Genomic DNA, 21,468 nt, shown 5'->3' with positions numbered 1-21,468 from the left:
CCATTATCTTTTCAATTGTACGGATAGAAGAAATAAAAGGGGTTGTATTTGTTTCTCCCAAGGGTTAGTCGCACCAAATTAAAAGAAAGCCATCTACTGAAATCAGCTGCCAATGCGTGGGTCTTCGAGAAGATCATAAATTTGGATATATGGCTGCTCAGTTTGTTTGATTGGTGAGGAGTTTGACTGTGCATATAACTGAAGAAGGCAAAAAGTGGAGTGGAGGCGTTATTAAATTGAGAAATCAATGGAGGTGTTTAATCATACACAGTGGCTGGCAAGAAGTTTCATCCTTTTGTTTTCTCTTTTATTGTCCACGATAAATGGGCTATAAATGTTCGGTTACGAAAAATGAATGAAGCAAAAAGGGAAGGTTGAACAAGCAGGAGAAAAAGGTTGTGGCAAGTAGAGATCAAGGGGAAGAAGGCAGCGGCAAAGCAAGAGATTTTCAGGCTTTTCTAAACTTATTTTTCTTTTAATTTTATGAATTCAATAATATTTCCGATTATGTTCCGGAACTAATTTCTTTTTGCTAGGGCTACGATGTAGCCTAACTATGAATTTTTAATTTCTTAGTTTAATTATTTATGAAGTTTCATTCATTTTGAGTATCATTTTGCTGTGCTTATGAGCTTTATTTTAATCTTGGTAATTGGCCACCACTTTGGTTTGAGCTTAGTGTATGTGATGCGAGTTAACGCAGATGTCATGTTGTTAATTTGGTTTTAGCGTCTTGCAAATGGTACCATGAATTCCTTAATGTAGATGTCATACACTAGGTTTCATGCGGTCTCTTAAGTAGTTCTCAAATCATTAATAAACTCATGTGTGTTTAGTAATCTAGATGCCATAGATTGTTACCACATATGAGTATACATAGTAATCTAGATGCCATGGATACTATATGAATTAGAGGAACTAGACTGTCAATTTGGGTGATTACTCATTAATAATTAACTGTAGGAATTGAGTTGGATTGGTTATGGTGAATCGGATGCTGTAGTGTCTTTCGCAATTGATTTATAATTTGATTTCTTTGTTGTTTTTGTCATTTATTTAAGCTCATTTGATTTTTGTTTACGTTGACAATTTCAAAGTTCTTTCTCAAATCATCAATTTTTCCATTTCAATTCAAGTGCAATACAAATTAAGTTAGATAATTAGAATTATTTCAATCTTAGTTGGAATGATCTTGTGCTTGCCTACTATATTACTTTACAATTCGTACACTTGCGAGCATTAAAATTTGGACTTAATTGGGTTGATTTCGGTTAATCTAATTTTGGCAACAAATTTTTGGCGCGGTCGACAGGGATTGAATTAGTTCTATTTCTAGCTTATTTTTATTGTTATTTGTGTTGATTTTAATTTTTGTTTTTGCTTTCTTTTCTTTTCAGGTACTTTCTGAAGTTTCTGCACGGTCGCTGTTCTCGAAGTTTAGAGCTTGTACTGTACGATTCAGAAATTGAGAGAACCTTTCGACACCTATGGAGAACGCACACAAAGCCACAAGGACCAACTGAGAAAATGGCTCTCCCTAATCCGAAGGAGAACCAAATGTTGATGGAGTATTCCGCTCCTACGATGACAACCTCTCCTTCATGCATCGTTCGTCCGCAAATTGCTGCTAACAACTTTGAGTTGAAGCCATCATTTATTCAAATGATGCTGTCATTTTATGGCTTGTTAACCGAAGATCCCAATTTGCATATCAATGAGTTTCTTGAGATATGTGACACTCTCAAGATCCATAATATGACGGATGAAGCCATTAGATTATGTTTGTTCCAGTTCTCACTGAAAGACAAGGTGGAGACTTGGCTCCAATTCCTTCCACCCAACTCGATCACAACTTGGAATGACTTGGCAAGCAAATTTTTGCAAAAATTGTTCCCTCCTTCCAAGACTGCTAAGTTGAGGAATGACATAATGACTTTTGCTCAATTCCATGTAAGCCTTTTTATGAGAGTTGGGAGCGATTTAGAGATTTGTTGTTGAAGTGCCTACACCATGGTCTACCAGAATGGCTACAACTTCATAATTTCTATCAAGGTTTAAGCATTGATAACAAGAGGATGACAAATGCTGCTAGTGGGGGTGCTCTAATGACAAAGACCGTTGATGAAGCTTCTGCAATATTCAATACATTGTCCGCTAATTCTCAAAGTTGGGGTATAGATAGAAAATTACCGAAGAAGGCTGGAGTACATGAGATTGACACCATGTCAGCTATGGCTGCACAAATTTCTAGTTTAAATAAAAAGTTTGATAATTTGATGACTATTAAATCTGTGAAATCATTTTATGTTGTTTGTGAAATGTGTGCAAGTATACATTCAAGTATAGATTGTCCTATAAGCAGTTCTTTCCGGAGTTTATTCAAGAGCAAGCCAATCAAGTAAACAACTTCAACCACCAACAGTTTGATCCATTTTCAGACAAATATAATCCTAGTTGGCGTCATCATCCAAATTTTGCTTGGAAGAACAATCAACAGAATCACGTGAACCCATTTATACCATTCCAAAACCATGAAGCCAAAAAGAATTCCATGGAAGATATGATGGCTCAGTTGGCTCAAACTACCAACACTCTTGCTCAGAACACCAACAATTTCATGCAAGCAACTCAGACTTCTCTACAAAATCAGCAAGCATCCATGCGCAAGCTAGAGGAGCAAGTTGGTCAAAGTGCCAATGCGATGGTTGAGAGAGAGAAGGGCAAATTTCCAAGTCAAACTGAGATCAATCCCAAAAACCAAGAGCAAGTCAAGGCCATCACACTCCGTAGTGGGAAAATTTTAGAGAAAAAGAGTGAAGGAAAAGTGGACCCGGTTGAAAAGTTGGTAACTAGCATCACTAAACCACAAGAGGAAGAGCAAGTACACAAGAAAAAAGTTTCTCCACCTATTTCGTATCCTCAACGGTTACAAAAGGCTAAGAAAGATCAACACTTTTCTGACATTTTTGAATTGTTTAAAAGAGTGAATATTAACATTCCTTTGCTTGATGCAGTGAAACAAATCCTGAGGTATGCAAAAATTTTTAAGGACGTGTGCACCAAGAAGAAGAGATTCGCTAAGCATGAGACGGTGATGTTATCTGAAGAATGTTGTGTGGTGCTACAAAAGAAATTGCCACCTGAGTTGAAAGATCCAGGGAGTTTCACTATTCCTTGCACAATTGGAAATACTTATTTTGATAAATCTTTATGTGATCTGGGTGCAAATATTAATCTAATGTCTTTCTCTTTCGTTAAACACTTAGGTTTGGGAGAGATGAAACCAACATCGGTTTGTTTGCAACTTGCGGATCGGTCTATCACATACCCAAGATGAATTATTAAAGATGTGTTGGTTCGGGTTGACAAGTTAATTCTCCCTGTAGATTTTGTGGTTCTTGATATGGAAGAAGATCGTGAAATCCCGATTATCCTAGGCAGGCCATTCTTGGCCACTGCAGATACTGTAATTGAAGTTCGAAAGGACCTAGTCACATTGCGAGTACAAGGAGAGCATGTGGTGTTTAAAGTTTTTGAAGCTATTAAGTGTTCGAATGAGGCAGAGTGTTTTGAAGTCAATTTTCTAAACAAGGAGGTGAATGTGGATGTCAAATCCAATGCCATCAATTATGCACCTCTTCTCATTGATCTTGCTTAAACCGTTCTGTAGTTCGGCTGAAGACTATAAATTTAGCATTTTTGGGAGGCAACCCCAATTTTCTTTTCCTTTATTTTTCCTTTGTTTCCTTTTATTTTCTTTCATTTTATTTAGGTTTGAATTTTGTCTCTCTTGCTTGGCTACTGATCCTTTCCTTTTACCCTTTGTTTTTGTAGGTTCATGTGGTTGTCATCCAATACAAGTTAGAACTCTGAAACATCGAAGTTTGGGGGTGGTGATTTCGTTGGAAATTGCATTTACGAGTTGGAACACAATGGCTGCCATGTGGTGCATTAACTAGGGAAGTGTCTTACTCCCAATGCTTTTCCTTGTTCATGTCATTTTCTTTTCTCTATCTCATGTGTTGAAAGACATTAGGGACAATGTCCAATTTAAGTTGGGGGGTGAGGATGAAGAAGAAAAAAAAAGAAGATAAATCAGAAAATTTTCAAATCTTTCAACAAGAATTGGATTGCGTTGTCTTTATGTTGCTTTGCCAATTTTGAGTCAGTTTGTTTTATCACTTTAGTTTTCTTTGTTCTTAGTATTTAAAAACACTAAAAATCAGAAAATTTGAAAAAGAAATCAGAAAAATTCAAAATTCAAAAACATTTTCCTATTTTCTTTATTGTTTTGAATTAGTTTTTTGTTAGTTTCCCGACCCAATATATGATTGGTTGAATTTGAAACATGGTGATCGAGAAATTAGTAAGCATGTTTTAGGTGAATTTCCTTATTCTCTTGTTAGTTTGTACAAGTCCAATCATCCTTGAAACACAAATGCACATAGCCTTATTGATGTGAAACTAGCATGATTTAATGCTTCATATGTGAATTTAGTGACCAAATGTGAACCTTGTGAGTTTTTGAGCCTAATATGATTGAACTACCATGCATCAATCACATTTATTCTTGTGCGTATGATCTCATTCTTATATGAATCTCTAGAACTTGCTTTATACCTCTCGATTCATTCATCAATTCATATAATAACTTGGAAAGGATATAGGCCATTTGTGCATCGTTTGAGCCTTTCATGCCTACCTTATATGCTAATTTTATCGCTAGTAGCCCTTTGAGCCTTAAAATAAGCCGTTTCTTTGTTAGCCACTTCTCCCTACCATGCTCCGATATTGGAGTTGAGCCTTTATGCATATACCAATCCTTTATTGTTTTGAGAAAATATTACAGAGGTTATGTTTTTGGGGTTTTGTTTATATATATAGGAATTGGATGGAGAGTGTGTACTACATTGAATGTGAAAATGATGGGCGATGTAAGCAAGAATGAAAAAAGAAAAAGAAAATTGGAGTGCTAAGATGTTGCAATGTGTTCTGTACAAGCATACTTCTATTCTTAAATTTCATTGTTATCAAACATAAAAAGCTTGAGTAGATAAGTGGAGGGATAGCTTGTGATGTAAAGTTCATATTTCCAGTCAAAATTGGGATGGGGTGCTACTGTTTTTGGCTTGCTCTTCTAATGTATACTTTCTCAAAAAATTTGAATTTCATATCCTATCTTTTAATAGCCAATAACCCTTAGCCCCATTTTAACCTGGCAAAAGACCTTTTGATCCAAGGAATTGTATTCTCTCTCTCTAGATTCTGTGCCATAATTTCTCTCTCTAAACCACCATTGTCGAGCTCCGAGCTCCAGTGTAAGTACCTCAACAATAATATCCTCAGTAAGTTAGCATTCAACAAGAACAAGAAAGAGAAGTATTACGTAATGGTCTCCGTGGACCATGAAACCTGTCCTTGCCAAGAGTCATTTGTAACTTTCCCTGAAACTCCGGGGAAAGATTGATTGAGACAGGAGTGACAACTGGGGTTTCAACTAATTTTCCACTGATCGAAACAGTATGTGAACTTTCCTTGATAATCTTGATAGATTAAGGGACGTCCCTTCGGAGACGTCCGATAAAATTGGAATGATACAGAGAAGATTAGCATGATCCCTGCGCAAGGATGACACACATAAATCGAGATTTGATGGGTTAAGGGATCCCTTGTATATAAACTGACACAAACATTTCTTTTTGCCCCCTAAATTTGCCATTGGCCTTGCATATAGGCTAGGAATTTACTTGAACGCGATTTTGGTGATTGCAATTTGCGAACGTGTCACTACTAGTTTACTAGTTACTGTTAATAAATGAGATTTGAGTGATGAAGATTGCGCTTAACTGACTTTGAACTAAAATGATTGTGTCACTAAATGAGAGTGGGTCAACTTAGATTCTTTCTTTGCCTTAAAGTCAAGAACTTACTTGACTTATATTTAGTTATATATGGTGATAAAACCAAAAATGGCACACTCTTTCATTCTTTTTCTGTTAAATAAAAAGAAAAGAAGAATTTTATAAGGTTGAACAAAAAATTGATTAATCATTTGATATAATTGCTATGTTTAGTGTGTGACTCGTTGGTTTTTTTTATTTTTAACAAACGATATTATCTACACTAAGGGAGAGATGGGGGGCTTAACCTCACAATGAGTTAGCAATAATGTGATTCAAATTCACGTATTTCGAGAATCAAACCTAAAACCTCTTACTTACAAGTGAAAAAACATACCACTTACAAAAAAAGATTTGATGACTTGACTTTAGGTGCCTAAGGACTTGGGATTACGAAATTAATTGGGCACTTTATATGCTGATCATAAAAAGATTTGATGACTTGACTTTAGGTGCCTAAGGACTTGGGATTACCAAATTAATTGGGCACTTTATATGCTGATCATGGCTTCCCATGTTCACTGCTTAAATTGGGGACTGAGGAGGGGACAATACGAGCACCCACCACCATCCCTTTCGGCCGGCCAAGGAGTGAAGTTGGCATATGTACCATGTGAGATGGATGGCTCCACTTCATAATATACACTGTTGTATGGTTGTATCTGTACATGCATGCGTATATCGGTGGATATGATTGTTCGCGATCGTTCAGTTTGACTCGCTGTTACACGATTTTCATTCTTTATTTATGGTTTGATTTGGTTTAAGGTTTTGATTAGTAACTAACTATATGACTAAACATATTCTAGTGTGGTCTAGTTTTTGCATAATTACGTTTAAAGAATGGCCTAGAATATATAGGATGTTTTATTATCCAATCACTTTGCAATTAAGATGAAATTGATATATGAGAAGGTAGAAGGGGAAACACAAAGGAAAATGTTTCCATAATTCCTTGTAGGCAGAAGTAACGTTTATACTTATGAAACTTACGTTGTTAGAAACATGTTTACGTTATCAGATTGATTAAATAACACAACGCAATGGAAACATAAGCATCTTAATCTATAATCACAAAATTCATAATGTAATAAGAGAATTTTTCCCTATTAAGACAGGACTGGTGGTTGGTGGCGTCTTCCTTCGTCCTCGTCCAAGGTAAGACAGAGCTGTTGCTTCTGTTTGCCCTGTGGAGCAGAAGGTCAAAAGAAATGTGGCAAAAAATGTGATAACACAATTTAACAGGGGCAAAACCGGTAGAACACTATTCAATGAACGATATTTCAGTTTATTTAGGGTGTTAGTATATATTAATTTCCCTATTAATACATAGAGATGAACCTTATACCAAAAAATGATTAAGCACGGGATAGCTAGCATCTGTACATGTATATATAATGCAAAGAGCCTGAAAACGTCTTCTCTAATACTGCCAAATCGATCAGATGCTGAGCCATGTCATATTTGGACCGGATTGAGATTCACTCAAGATTTGTGTCTGACTGTATGATCTATGATAAACGAACACGAAAAATTAATCTTCCAGATCTTCACAAAGAGGATCTGGAGAGAATCCTCATCAAACAAGAAGAAGTATTCCGTAATTGTATCCGTGGGCCTTGATACCTGTCATTGCCAAGAGTCATTTGTAACTTTCCAAGAAATCCGGGGAAAGATTGAAACATGAGTGACAACTGGGGTTTCTACGAAATTTCCACTGGTCAAAACAGCATGAGAACTTTCCTTGATAATTTTTGATAGGTTGAGGTTGAGGGATCTTTCTATATAAAGTATAAACTGATGCAAACATTCTATCTACTAGATTGAAGAGAGAGAGAGAGAGAGAAAGAGAGAGAATGGGGGATAGAGAGCATCATGTCATCAGAGTGTTAGAGTCGAGTATTAGCGAAGAAGAATTAGAGGCGAATGCTTATAAAGAATCTGAAGCTGCAATGCGAAGGAGTCTAGAGGAGCAGAAAAGAGAAGTTGAGACAACAGACAGTACGAGCACACAGTGCATAGACAGAGTTCCTCCCAGCCTCACTGGAATCTGTCCAGAAGCCATTGAGCCTGAGATTGTCTCCATTGGACCTCACCACCGCGACAAGGAGAAGTTACTGGAATTTGAAAGTTACAAATTGCAGTTTCTTGAATCGCTTCTTTGCCGAAAAAGGAATGGAGGGCATGATCTGCTGGGCGAATACTACAAGGCAATGCTATCGTTGGAGGAGAGCACAAGAAGCTGCTATTCTGAGGTGATATCCATGTCAAGCCCTGACTTTGTTCGAATGATGGTGCTTGACGGTTGCTTTATCATCGAGCTTTTTCTACAGATGAGTAAGGCCTCCGACGTTGGTCAACCCATCTTAAGAAGGCCAGGGTTGATTCCAATTGTTACGAGAGACCTCCTCAAGCTTCAAAACCAACTCCCTTTCTTCGTCCTTGAAAAACTATTTGAGATCTCATTCTTGCGGACTAAACAACCTCTACGCAATCTTGCGCTTGAGTTCTTCAATCATTCATTGCCTAGGCCTAGCGAAGTCCTTAAAATGATAATCGAGCCAGGGGAGGCCAAGCACTTGCTTCACTTGTTTCACTTAAGCTTCCTTCTCCAATCTGATATGATGATAACTTCCAAATATGCCCCGAAGTCAAAATTGCAACGTACGTTACAGGTACTACGTCAAGCGGCCCTACTCCCTGCCAAACTATTTATTTACTTCTCTAGGTTTCTACCTTTCTCAAGAACTCCATATGATAATGATCGTGACTCTAATCACAAGTACCGTCCATCTTCTGAGTCAATCCAATGTACCACACAACTAAGACCCTCCGGTATCAAGTTTACGCCTCGAAGAGATGCAGAGAGCTTCTTAGATATTGACTTCCGAAATGGGGTACTCCGAATTCCACCTATAACCATCAATGACCTCGCCATTGTTGTCTTCATCAATTGCATGGCCTTCGAACGATGCCACCAGTACACATCTCAGAGACAGCACTTCACCGCTTATATTGCCTTCATGAGCTGTCTCATCAATTCAACTAGGGACGTCAGGCTCCTCTGTGCTGATGGGATAATCACCGGCTTCTCACTGAACGATCAATACGTGGCTGAGATGTTCACAAAGTTAGGGGAAAATGTTGTTTTCAACATAAGGGAATGCTACCTCTCCGAGCAATTCAGAGATGTAGAGGCCTATTACAGCAGCCATTGGGCAACTTTCATGCGAACATATTTTAGCAGGCCATGGTCCTTCATTACAGTTTTAACTGCCTTCACCGTTCTTCTTCTTGCTGGGATCCAAACGATTATGGCCATCTTGAGCTACCTTCAAAAAAAATAGTCAAAAGATTAATGTTGATGCATGTTGGCCCTTCTCCAGATTCCGGTTACCGGCAGATGAGATCTTATACTTATGTCGTAAGTTTGTTTAGGGATTTCTACTTCTTGCAATATGAGTTTGGCCTGACTGAGTGCGAGTTGAAACCGTATCCAACCGTCACTCGTTTATTTCTGTTTGCTTTGTATTTCCCCTGTTTTTCGAAATGAAAGTTTCAACTAGTCCTGTATTTGGTGTGTTTTCAATAAATATTCTTCCAGCTTTACATCAATACACGCTGGGAAAATTTGATGGTTTCATTATCCTTTCCCTCACTTGACATACTTGATGATTAAGGGTTCTTCAAGAAACCTAAATACCTAATGCTTTTTCAAATGGGATGAGGGTGTCCAGATTCCTGACCTGTTGTGATTGGCCCATATAATATGGCAACAATTGAACCGTGTGTTTGCTTTTGGTGGACTGCATTGAAGGATACAAATCATGTGGAGTGCTACAAAAGAAAAGTAAGAGTAAGCTTGTGTTTTTTGCTTTTTTAACTTTGGGAGCATTTAGCTATAGAAGCTATTGGATGAAAGGTGATGTCTTGGGATATACTTGCCGAGTGAGAGTGCAGGCTGATGAGAAGCATCCAAATAGATGGTGATAGCATTTGGCTCTCCCATGGGCAGGGTTGAGAGAAATCAAGAGTGCAAGGTCTCTGGGAAGAACTCTTGGGTGGAGTGAGGCTTATAAGAAAATTTTGTGAGTGGGTGTACGAGGAATTCGGAATTGGGTATTTAATTTATGTGTAACTTGTACTGTTATTTTCATAATGAAGAGCAATATCTCTCCAGAGACATAGGTAGATTTTTGCCGAACCTCGTAAATTTCTTGGTATCTTTATTTCTTGTATTTTATTCTGTTCAACTGTGGAGTTGTGATTTGATGAGGTTGTACTCTAAATCTCGGTTCCGCACTAATTGGCCAAAGCGCAACAGGACCCTCGTGTTATGTTTGGACGAGAGACTTCATAAAATGCTACACTAAAATGCTGTGCATTGCAAAGATTTTTGAAATGCCACCATTTAGAAATTCAGACAAATATCTTGCATTCAGTCATTTTTAAGTCCCTAAAAAATTTAGCTTAAATTCCACGACACTTTAAAGCCCTTTGTCAAAACAAAGCTTGTAAATGCAATCTCTAATGCTTGTTTTTTCTTTGATCTTGAACTAATAGCGAAAATTTCAGATTTTCACTGTCACATAATTTTCTTGGCAAACAATTAGAGGACATGACAAATTCCCAGAATACCATGAAAAATAAAGGGAAGAATTTTGAAATCCCAATGAAACGAATTAGATCAGTCAACCCAAAAAGATTAAGAAATAATAAATGAAGATATGTGATTTATTAAAAAAATGATGGTTTTGAAATTATTGGGCACCAAAATCGAACCTCTGCTATTGGCTAGAACAGAAAACCGCCATGGCAGCTCGACTCCACCAAGTGAACCGATTATAGCTATTACAGCTAGTAATCTTCGTCTTCATCTTCGTCTTCATAAGGAAATAAACTGAATTTCGTTTGATTCTTCATCTTCATTTTGGTACAAAATAAATTTAAAAGGAAAACTAATAAAAAAAGCTTGAAAATTTTGAATTTTAATAATAAGGACAAAATAAAAGATAAAGTGAATTGATGTTTTAGTATAAAAATGTTTTTTTCGTTAAAATGAACAGTACCGTAAGTTTTTCGTTAAAACTCTTAAATTTAAAGGAGTAGGGGCTACACTACCTAGAAGCATATAAAAACAGTTAAGCAGTACCAAATGGGATATATGGCCCACTCTGTAGGTTTTTAAACTTGGAAGGCCAAAACTCTCTTTTTATACATTTATAATAATAATATTTAAATTTTAAAGAAACTCGAGATTTCCAATGCAAACGGCTATTAACTAAACTAACTGTTTACAAATCAAGTATGAAAAGGGGAAAAACAATTATACCAGAACTTTTTTTTATACAACGATACATTTATATTAAAGGATTGAGTGAATAAATTTGTTTACAAACCAAAACTTTTTGTAATACATACAATACTATTTACATTAAGGGGAGGGTGAGTGAGTTAACTCTCACAATAGACTAGTCATAATAATTTGGTTCAAATTCACCTTCGGCAATAATCCAACGTTAAAAATCTCAGTTACAAGTAAACAGAATATCACAAGATCAGAATACTAAATGACATTACAAACCAAAACTTTAGCGCAACTAATTTAAGACAAAGTCAAATCTACACTATAAAGTCAACAAGTTATTGGACTAGTAATACAACCATAAAAATATATGTGGGGATATTTGTTCACTTAATATTTGAAGATATCCTTCGTTTCAATTCCCTCCTTCCCTTCTACATTATTACAAAATTCAAGACATATCCACACTAAAATATGAATCAAGACTCACCATAAATGTAATCTTATAATCTGAACCATTCATCATTACGTCATTTTTCTATTACCAAAATGTATCACTTGAATTCAATCAATCTAGATTCAAGTATGATCCATCTTGACTACTAATCGATTTTACACAGATGACAAATACTTTACTCACTTCCTTTGAAGTAAGACCTTTCTATATTTCTTTCAATAACAATTTAATGCATGTACATTAATTTTTATTTTATAGTTTTGATGAGTTATGTCTGCATATAGATATTGGGTTTATGTATTAATTAAAAACTTCAACTCGTCTCTTTCCTCTCTCTAACCTTTCTTTCCTACTGCCTTTAAGCTAAAAGAAACCCTCCTAGCCGCTGCTCCGGCTTGGGGTCGGCGGCAACCCGACTCCCCCTCTTTCTAGCCTTCCTTTCATCTTTCTCTTCCTTCTTCACCCTTTGCATCTTCCCTCTTCCCCTTCTCCCACCTTTTTCTAGCTTTTCTTCCCCCTTTCCCATCCACCTCCACTCTTTGCATCTTCTTTTCTCCTCCTACTTTTCTTCATCCTTCCCCTTTCCTTCCTTCCTTCCACTCAAAAGTTTTTTTTTTTTTTTAATTTTTGAACTTTTTCTCTTTTGTTCTTTGATTTGGCTTCCCTTGAGCCTTGTTCTATGAACTCTGTTTCAATTCCCATGAGCTAGTCTCAAATCCAAACCTTCATGGCCCTTTCCCACTCTGGTGCTACTTTTCGTCGTGCATCCTCAACCACCGACCTCTGCTACTCGGCTCGTGTGCTTATTCTTGGGTGTTGGGTGGATGTCAAAGTGCTTTTAGCACTATTTGGTAGGATTATAGGAGCGCTTACTGCGCGGGTGGCTTGCTCACCCCATTTTTCGTTGATCCATTTGTTCTATTGGTTCGTTCTCTTGGTGCTGGTGGTGGCCTTGCGATGGAGGCACATCTGGTGACTACTGGTTCCATTTCAGTCTTAGGGTTTTTTTTGTTGTTGTTCAGCTAGCCACTTTTGGGCCTATCTCTTGTATTTTCTTTTTTTGCTATTGGGCTTGTATTTAGGTAGTGGGCTATCCTTTGGGCTCCCTTTTTTCTTGTACTTGCTTTTTTATTTAATGGAAGTAATTTAGCTTGATAAAAAATAATAATAATAATAATAAAAGATATTGGGTTTATAACTTTAAAAAAAGGACCTAGAATGGGTCAACAGTTAATAAATCCGGCCCAAACCCGGGTCGGCTAAGTGTTGCAATCCGATCCAAACCCTAGCACCAGCTCTGCATAAAACCTCATTCGGCAGTCCTCCTTGCTTCATTTCGCATTCGGCTGCAAATTACCCTTTCTCTCCGTAATCCGCAGATCCATAGCCCTCTCAAGTACTCTCTCTCTCTCTCTCTCTCTCTCTCTCTCTCTCTCTCTCTCTTTCCCTCTCTTTCTCTCGCTGTATGTGGATTTGAGAGACTAATAGCCATTGTTACTGATTAAATTTGTGTTTGACTGGCAGAGATGAAGGTGGTCGCTGCATACTTGTTGGCTGTGTTGGGCGGCAAGACCACCCCTACTGCCGAAGATATCAAGGACATCCTTGGCTCCGGTAATATTCCTTGTACCTTTCTGTGATTTTTTTGCTCGTTCTGTTTAGAACCCTAATTATTACCTGCGTCAAAGATTGTGGCTTTGTGGTTTGTAGTGCGATGTTGAATTTTGATTTGTAAATCCCATTTTTGTATTCGTATTTTCTATGTGGGTTTAGGGTTTCGACCCTTATAATATGAGTTTCTAGTTGTAATGGGTCCACTTAATCTTTTGTAAATATGAATGTTTGGAAATGACAAGGAATTTGGTTTTTCGGGATATGTTATCGTTCAGTGTTGAATTGTGACGATAATGATTGCCTTTCAGCATTACTGTATGTACCACTGGCTTATATCAATTTTTTTTTTTTTTTTTTTTTGGTGTTAAGAAGAATCAATTGAATGTCTGTTATGATACCCATATTTCCCAAAATTTTCTGTTTGGCTGCATATGATTCTCCGTCTTTGATGGCTTCTCGGCCTCATTTGGTCTCTAGGATTGGATTGGATTGGATTTTTTAACACCTAAGTTAAATGTATATTGAAGGTAGAAATGAATGATAATAAAGCGGGTTATCCATTCCAATCCAATCCTAGAGACCAAAGGAGACTTGAGGACAGTAATTTAATAATTGTATTTGAGTTATTGAATGAATATGTTGTCCATGCCTTCTACTTGGATGTTAACATTAGGGATCATAGTATGGTGTTTGTACAAGGTCAAGGTTATATTAATTATTGAGTCTGAAAACTTGCTATTTTTGCAGTTGGAGCCGAGGCTGATGATGACAGGATTCAACTTCTGCTTTCCGAAGTCAAGGGTAAGGACATCACAGAGCTAATTGCCTCCGGAAGGGAAAAGTTGGCCTCCGTACCAGCTGGTGGAGGTGGTGCTGTTGCAGTTGCTGCAACTGGTGGTGGTGGTGCTGCCGCTGCCCCTGCTGCAGCTGAAGCAAAGAAAGAGGAGAAGGTCGAGGAGAAAGAGGAATCCGATGATGTAAGTTATCTGGATATCATTAAGATTGGTTTTTGTGCTTCCATGACTGCTAATCCAATTCCGTTGCCATTGTTTCTTAAGAAGTATTTATGTTCAATAGCTTCCATCAGTTGTATATGTGCATGACAGCAACCTTCAATTAGCATGGTCATGTCAATTCAATAGCCATTTGCCTTTCGTTGAGTTCTGGCACATTCAGATGCACATTTCTTGACCGCTACTAATAGTCATCATACTCGGATTGTATCACCAAACACTCCCGGAGACATGAGTCAATTTTGCATCCGTCGATTGTATAGTTTTCTTATATTTCTCGTTTTTTCCTTGCTGCAGGACATGGGCTTCAGTCTCTTTGACTAGAGCGTTTGGAGTGCATACATCCCGGTTTTCGCTATTCGAGTTAAATAGAATTTTTATTCAGTGGAATGTATGGTTTTTGGATCTTAGCCAGTAGAAGACATGATTACAATCAAATATGTAGTTCGTTATGGTTTATGCAATTGTGGTGGATTTGAATCATCATTTCTATCGAAGTTTATGAATTTTTGTCGTAATGGCTTTTAGCTTTTATCATCTTATTTGTTGACTGCTCTTGCAAATTGATGGTTTATGTCGCTTAATTTATTTTATTTACGAATGTTTGATAGCATATTATGACTTGGAAGCTGTATTAGGCGTCAGGACTCGGTGCCAAGAGAAGTTAATCCTACTCCAAATGATTTCTTTGATCAGTTTTTAGAGTTATTAACGATGGATTCTCTATCATCTCTGTCTCACAACAAATTCGAACCTTTCAAATGCTAAACACGTTAAGGTTGTGAAAGTCGAATCAATCCTCTCCGGATTTTTATGTCCGGAGTTTGTGGACCGAGAGATCCTAATTGTTCAAAAGAAATATATATACGCAAACAAGAGCTCGTGGACCGTGAAATCCTAACTGTTCAAAAGAAATATATATACGCAAACAAGCTGTTTGGATTTAGATTTTGAATCAAATTTAGACTAGGTGGTGGTAAAGTCATGGCATTCCATCCTTTTGGGGGCTGAAAAAACTTACAGAGACATTTTATTCTCCTCAGGCCGGATGAATCACTAGCACCAAAAAATCGAATGTAGAACAAACCATATGAAATAAAGACTTCGTCTCAATCACTAAGTCATCTCGTGGTGATTAACAAGATGAACATGTTATAAACAAGAGACTTGTAAGGGGATGGATTTGAAGAATGTAGATACATAACAGATAGGCCTTATTTGGTGGACCAAATCGGATATCTTAAGTCCAATTTAATTGAATGTTCGTGTCTATTATGGCGCCGCAAAGTTTATCATGATTGAATATGAATTTCAGATCCATATCAAAGTAGTAGGGGAGACTTTGAACCCATTCTTAGACATGGGTTTCGAAGTCATTTCAATCCAATTTAAGCCACTTACTACTAATCAATACCGATATTGTCTTCAATTTACTTACCATCCCTCTAATTACTATTCACCCCCAATAGTACAACAAATGTCGGGCTTTATTGCAAAAGACGATGCAATAACCATTCGTTATATATTGTATTTTATTTTTGTCAAAAATTCTTAACACTCTTTTAACAACTACAAATAACAAGAACCTATGTAAACTTTGAACGATAAGAAATTCATGCAACTAAAATCCCAAATTACAATATGGAAACCACCCGATGAAAACCAAAGCAAAAGCTATCACTCACAAACAACAAAACCATTTATTTTTCCAACCACATGAAGGTTTAGATCTTACAAGCGAAAGAGAGACCTTCCGCAGCAAGCTGATCTAAACTCGCAACCGGAGGTTGGGCCTTTGCAACCTTGGCAATAGCCTGGTTTTCCTCGGGTGTGCCGCCTTCCAGAAATGCTCCGATCACCTTCCCGTCTTTAATCCAGTATGTTCCAAACTTCGCCTTTGGTGTCGCGGGATTACTGTCTCCAAAGAGCACGGTTTCACCAACATTGTCACCGTAGAATTGCCATGAAAGATCGAAGGAGCGCGAATAGAAGTATGGAAGGTAGTCGTATTCCTCAACTGTCTTCCCCTCCTCGCTTGCCTTGATGGCCTTTACAGCCTGCTCAGCAGATTTGCGTGCATGATCGACATGCTCAACTCTTCTAATCTCATTGTACAACTTCAAAGGAAAAGTGGCGACATCGCCAACAGCATATACATCCGGAACACTTGTTTTGAAGAATGCATCCGTCTGCAATCAACCGGCACATATTAAAACGGATGCCATGAAACATTAACTAAAGAAATGGGATTACTAATCAAATGTTGAAATTGAAAACACGATTAACACGTTAAATAATCTCTAAAACTCACAAAGAATTCAAGTGATTAAATCCTTAAACCTTTCTTTCGTTATTGTTTACTTAATATGTGGTCAAAACAAGCTCTTATCCGTGTGATTAACCAATCAAGACTATGAAGATTGATATTGTTAAGAACTCCAAGCATCATAAAGAATGATTAAAGATATGGGAAAAGGGGAAGGAATCAAGTGATTTCGGAAGTTGCATAACCTTAATGCCGCCTTTCTCCTCTTCGACTTGTCCCTTGAACAATGTTGTCAGGGGCCGGCCCCCAACACCAACAACAACGATGTCAGCTTCAAGCACGGTGCCATCCTTTAGGTGCACTTCCTTGACCTACATTATGACAAAAGTCAAAATTCGGAAGCACAGTTCATCGGATCATGACTACCAAAACAAGCGACTGTATTTACCTCTCCATTTGAGTCAGCAGTAAATCCAGTCGCAACTGTTCCCTTGATGATTTTAACTCCTTTGTTTTGATAATAGCCCTCATAAAAAGCAGCAATACCAGAAGTGAAAAGTCGAGGCACTACAAGAATTAGGAAAAATTAGGGAAATGAGGCACATAAAATCGAAAGAGTGGCCAAAGTCATGAGTGTATTACACACACAACACGCATATACACACGAAACAAAGCTTGACGCAATATTCACTTACTGCACCATGGTTCAGGGTAGACCATTTTAACATCTAAATTGTTAATTTTCAAAACTGCACCAAGCTCGAGACCAATGTACCCTCCTCCAACAATCACAGCCTTCCCATTCTTTTTTGACTTAATTGCTTCGTAGAGTTTATCGGCATCATCAATTTCTCTCAAATAGAAGATGTTTTTGGCATCAGCTCCTTTGACACCAAAATCTGTCAATCTTATAACCTACAAAAAAAAAAAAAAAAAAAAGCATTGATTATGTATACAAGTGGGCTGGATATACAAGGCTAAGGCATCAAAAATTCCCAGAGTTGCTTACAGATGAGCCAGTGGCAATGACGAGAGTCTGGTACTTGAAGGATTCCCCAGATCCACTGACAAGAGTCTTCCCAGGAAGATCGGCTTTAACTATTTCAGTGTTGAGAATCAATTCTATCCCTGAAATTGTAAATTATGCTTCCATAAGATTGAGAATAATGCAATCTAAAAGACTCCGAAATGGAAGATATCTCCAACCATAATTGGTATGTTCTGTACTGTGTAGAAGACAAACATACCTTTCTCCTTGTACCAGTCAGGAAGCAATCTCTCTCCTCCACTTCCAACGCAGACATGAAACCCAGGAAGTCTAGCAGGAGCTGCAATACCAATCCCAACAGTAAGTTACAATGTCAGAGAATGTGATGAACTTAAAAACGAGGTTGCTCTTCGTTAATGTGTCTTGTGTAAGTAAGAATCTAGAGGTCATAAGACAATTCCGCTTACTTTAAGCACTAAAAATTTGGAATTACAGTAACACCACTTACACTCGGGGAAGATATAAGCCTTGCTGAGTGCAGGACGTTCATAGGGAGCAACCTGGAAATAAATGAAACAAAATTTAAGAACATGTAAGAAGTTAACTATGTTATAAAACAAAAATAAATTCTACAGCCATTAGAGGATGATGAACGTTTAACAGTAGTAATAATATGAAGTACAGAAAGTATACAGTTAGCAAGCAACGAGCATCAACATGAATAGCACAATAAAAGTATCTTAACCAAAGTTTAATGTGAAAAGTAAATCATCACCTGGTTAAAATTTCTTTGACAAGGTCACTATTTTACAGAAATATCAAAAAACCAGAAAACGATATGGAGGGGTGAAATCTAAACTTCACCCCGTATTGGAGAACTTAAATTTCAGCTAAAATTGACAGGTTTTGTCGATATTTCCAATATATCGGTTAAATATCGACAAACTGCCACATGATGTTCCGAAAGTTTTATTTTAAATTTCCATGCTTTTTAGCAAATTTCTATTTTTTCCATCAAAGGCAACCATTATCAATTATATCCATAAATATTTCCACAAATTGGAACGTCAATATTTCCACTGAAACTGAGTCTTGTACAACTTTCATCACAAGGAACAACCCGGAAGAACAGCCGTCATTGTCATTCTTCAATCCAGAACGATATTTTAAACACAAATCATCACTTAAGCAAACAGTCATCAATACTCATGCATACTAGATGTAGAGTAGACAGACACTACCGCAATTCGCATTTTCTGGTCTCGTTCCCAACACTCACAACTAATTGCATTAATACCCAAAAAAATTATAACTTTGCACAAAAATATCTCAAATATTCAGTCAACTGGATGCAAACACTTGAAACCAATCAATTGAACACATACCGCCTCTTTGGAAATGACCGCTAGTTCGCCTGGCTTAAGGCCCTGTTTGGCAAACTCCCGAGCTGCATATCCCTATACATTTCGAAACCAAACACATATAAAACACTAATAGTGATCAAGGCTTCCACCGTATAGCAAAAATCATCACATAAAACAGTTTACAAAGCTTGATCACAATTACAAAACGACTTAATTTGTAATAATTAGCATAATTATATACTAAAACAACTACAACAGAATCGAATTGGCTTCAACAACATCAAGTACTCAAAATTTAAAAAATCATAAAAAGAAATTCAAATAATTATACGAGATCTATGTATATACTTCAAAATTCAACGCCAGAACTATGTCAAACCTCATCAGGATCGACAGAAAAATTCCAAAAATATTGAAAAATTCATGTTTTGCGGTGAATTCTTAGAGGAAGCACGAAATTAACAGAAATTGATCAAACGGACGAGAATCGATCGCAGAGAAACTTACAGCTGAGACACCGCCGCCGAGGATCACGTACTTGAAGTTCTTCGCCCCCATTGATAGCTGATCGATAAGGCAAAACGCGGGTTTCGATTCTTGTTCTTCGCTTTGGATGTTGCTGGTGAAGAAGTGAGAGGAATGCGATGAGGCTCTGTGAGCTTGGTGATTGGTCAACTAGTTATAGGGCAACTGGTGCTTCCTCATTGGTCTAATCTCTGACGTTCTTTCATGTAAACGGGATTTTCCACGTGGCGGACCTTAGACCGTTGATCACTGCCGACTGTTCAATCCCCACGACAATCGATCCGTAAACGGATTTCGTTGTTGAATGTTACTTGCCAAAAGAACTTTCTAACATAATTAAAAAATATATTGCAAGTTTCTGAAATTTCCTTTTAAATAATGAACATAGTCCTTATTTTCCATAATAATATCTTGTTTGATGTCTAAAATGAAAAATGAATATCGACTTTTAATTTTTATCTGAAGTTGAATGCACAGAAAGATTGATATAGACGAACTTCCCCCTTTTAATTCTCACAAAAATGGCCGGATAAAAATTGAAAGTTGAATTCATTTCTTTTCTTCCACATATACCGAATCGAGTGAGTAAGTCAAGCCACGTTCATTTATACTATGCTTATTAAAATTTTAAAAATTAAATTTATCACGATAGAAAATACAAAATAATCACTAAAACTTTTTAATGATGACATTTAAATATTATTTTTATCGCTGAAAAAGTTATTCAATATTTAAAAACCGTTTATACATCACTATTTTGTCACTAAATAATTTTTCTTATGCGGAATTTTTCTTGAATCTTAGATAGTAGGTCGGTAGGGTTGTGCAGTGCGAACACAATTTGATCCTATTTTCAGAGTAGGCACACAGTTGAAAAGCCCTTGGCTTTTATCATGGCCGTTGGATTTGCTCTTTTATTTATTAATTTTTTGGGTGGAATTACTTTATGAGGAAAATGGAAAGTGTATAGTGCCGGAAAGAAGCCCACGTTCATGGGCCGTAAGTTACACTTGTCCAAATTTCCAATATTAATATTCAAACTCTTAACTTAAATTCCAAGAAATTTTTTTCTATCAAACAATAAATTTTATTATATTAGTTACCGATCAGATTCGAACTTATATTGTTATGCAAGGGTTCAATATTTTTCCATACTATGGTAAGATGCTACTTACTAAATTCCAAGAAATTGAGTTTTTTTTTTTTCCTTTTTTTTCGTTTATTGTATTTCTTAATTATGGTGATGCTAGTTTTTAGGAATATTTCCTAACGTGGACGACCGGCAAGTCGTGGCTGGAAACGGTTCCCGAAATATTGACGTCAGCAGTGATGATAGATACCATCATATTTGTTAAATGTCAATAGCTCATGCATAAAAGGACCGACATCCGTGACCACCGTTACAATGTTCTTTTTTGTACAGAAATTGGAATTCGTACTAACCTTCTAGTCCTTCTGCCTTGGGTGGGAAATTTGTCATAAACTGATTTACCGACCAGATCATACAGGTCGGCTCATAATGGTATTATATAATTTTGGTATTTTTTCATAATTGGTTGGTATTTTACCAAACTAACAATTAATAACATGTGTTTGGTAATTGATTTTGTATGCCGGCGGTATGTCATACCTACTAATACACACACACACACACACACACACACATATATATATTTTTTCTATTTAGATATTTTAGGTATTTTTTACATGCTTGACTCTCAGTTTTAGGGTTTAGAAAATAAATGAGTCATTAGTTTTAGGGTTTAAAAAATATATGTATATGTATGTGATTCATGCCATAATAAATATAGAAAAATATTGTTATGATTACTGATACTATATATACACGTACTTACATATGATTTTGAATGTATATGTGTTGCTTATGTTTAGGATGATGGAGTCTAGCCAATCAACAACTAGTGCACAACATGGATTAATCCAAAATGAACCACACAATGCAACCGAACAAGCACCCCAATCTGAAAATCAAATTGAGCCCTTGGAACTGGAAGATATCGAGGAAGAAGTGGAAA

General features: G+C 36.9%; 4 protein-coding genes and 1 non-coding gene across 5 annotated transcripts; 4 read left to right on the top strand and 1 right to left on the bottom strand.

Moving 5' to 3' along the window:
- Window positions 1-1,527: 1,527 nt before the first annotated feature.
- LOC103956471 lies at window positions 1,528-3,658 on the top strand. Its single transcript, XM_048576647.1, has 4 exons — window positions 1,528-1,950; window positions 2,073-2,204; window positions 2,330-3,221; window positions 3,387-3,658. The coding sequence occupies exons 1-4, from the start codon at window positions 1,528-1,530 to the stop codon at window positions 3,656-3,658; spliced, it is 1,719 nt and encodes a 572-aa protein (XP_048432604.1).
- A 1,903-nt stretch (window positions 3,659-5,561) lies between these two features.
- On the top strand, window positions 5,562-5,660 carry LOC125473618. Its single transcript, XR_007255455.1, has one exon. It is a non-coding gene; the product is annotated as a U6 spliceosomal RNA (small nuclear RNA).
- A 1,722-nt stretch (window positions 5,661-7,382) lies between these two features.
- Window positions 7,383-9,509, top strand: LOC103960022 (UPF0481 protein At3g47200-like). Its single transcript, XM_009372407.3, has one exon. The coding sequence runs from the start codon at window positions 7,757-7,759 to the stop codon at window positions 9,245-9,247; it is 1,491 nt and encodes a 496-aa protein (XP_009370682.2). The 5' UTR covers window positions 7,383-7,756; the 3' UTR covers window positions 9,248-9,509.
- A 3,396-nt stretch (window positions 9,510-12,905) lies between these two features.
- LOC103956393 (60S acidic ribosomal protein P2-2) lies at window positions 12,906-14,807 on the top strand. Its single transcript, XM_009368365.3, has 4 exons — window positions 12,906-13,058; window positions 13,187-13,276; window positions 14,024-14,253; window positions 14,587-14,807. Exons 2-4 carry the CDS (start codon window positions 13,189-13,191, stop codon window positions 14,611-14,613), a joined length of 345 nt encoding a protein of 114 aa, XP_009366640.1. The 5' UTR covers window positions 12,906-13,058; window positions 13,187-13,188; the 3' UTR covers window positions 14,614-14,807.
- Window positions 14,808-15,792: 985 nt separating this feature from the next.
- On the bottom strand, window positions 15,793-19,572 carry LOC103956392 (monodehydroascorbate reductase). The gene is made up of 9 exons (XM_009368364.3): window positions 19,415-19,572; window positions 18,929-19,000; window positions 18,052-18,103; window positions 17,803-17,883; window positions 17,565-17,683; window positions 17,251-17,470; window positions 17,004-17,122; window positions 16,801-16,926; window positions 15,793-16,478 (listed from the first exon to the last, which is right to left on the bottom strand). The coding sequence occupies exons 1-9, from the start codon at window positions 19,463-19,465 to the stop codon at window positions 16,014-16,016; spliced, it is 1,305 nt and encodes a 434-aa protein (XP_009366639.2). The 5' UTR covers window positions 19,466-19,572; the 3' UTR covers window positions 15,793-16,013.
- Window positions 19,573-21,468: the final 1,896 nt, after the last annotated feature.

Source organism: the organism of the source record quoted next, unplaced genomic scaffold, assembly GCF_019419815.1.
Source record: "Pyrus x bretschneideri cultivar Hongxiangsu unplaced genomic scaffold, Pyrus_bretschneideri_v1 Contig9, whole genome shotgun sequence".
NCBI lineage: Eukaryota > Viridiplantae > Streptophyta > Magnoliopsida > Rosales > Rosaceae > Pyrus > Pyrus x bretschneideri.
Note: the sequence above shows the minus strand (reverse complement) of the source record. Positions and strands in the feature narration are given on the sequence as shown.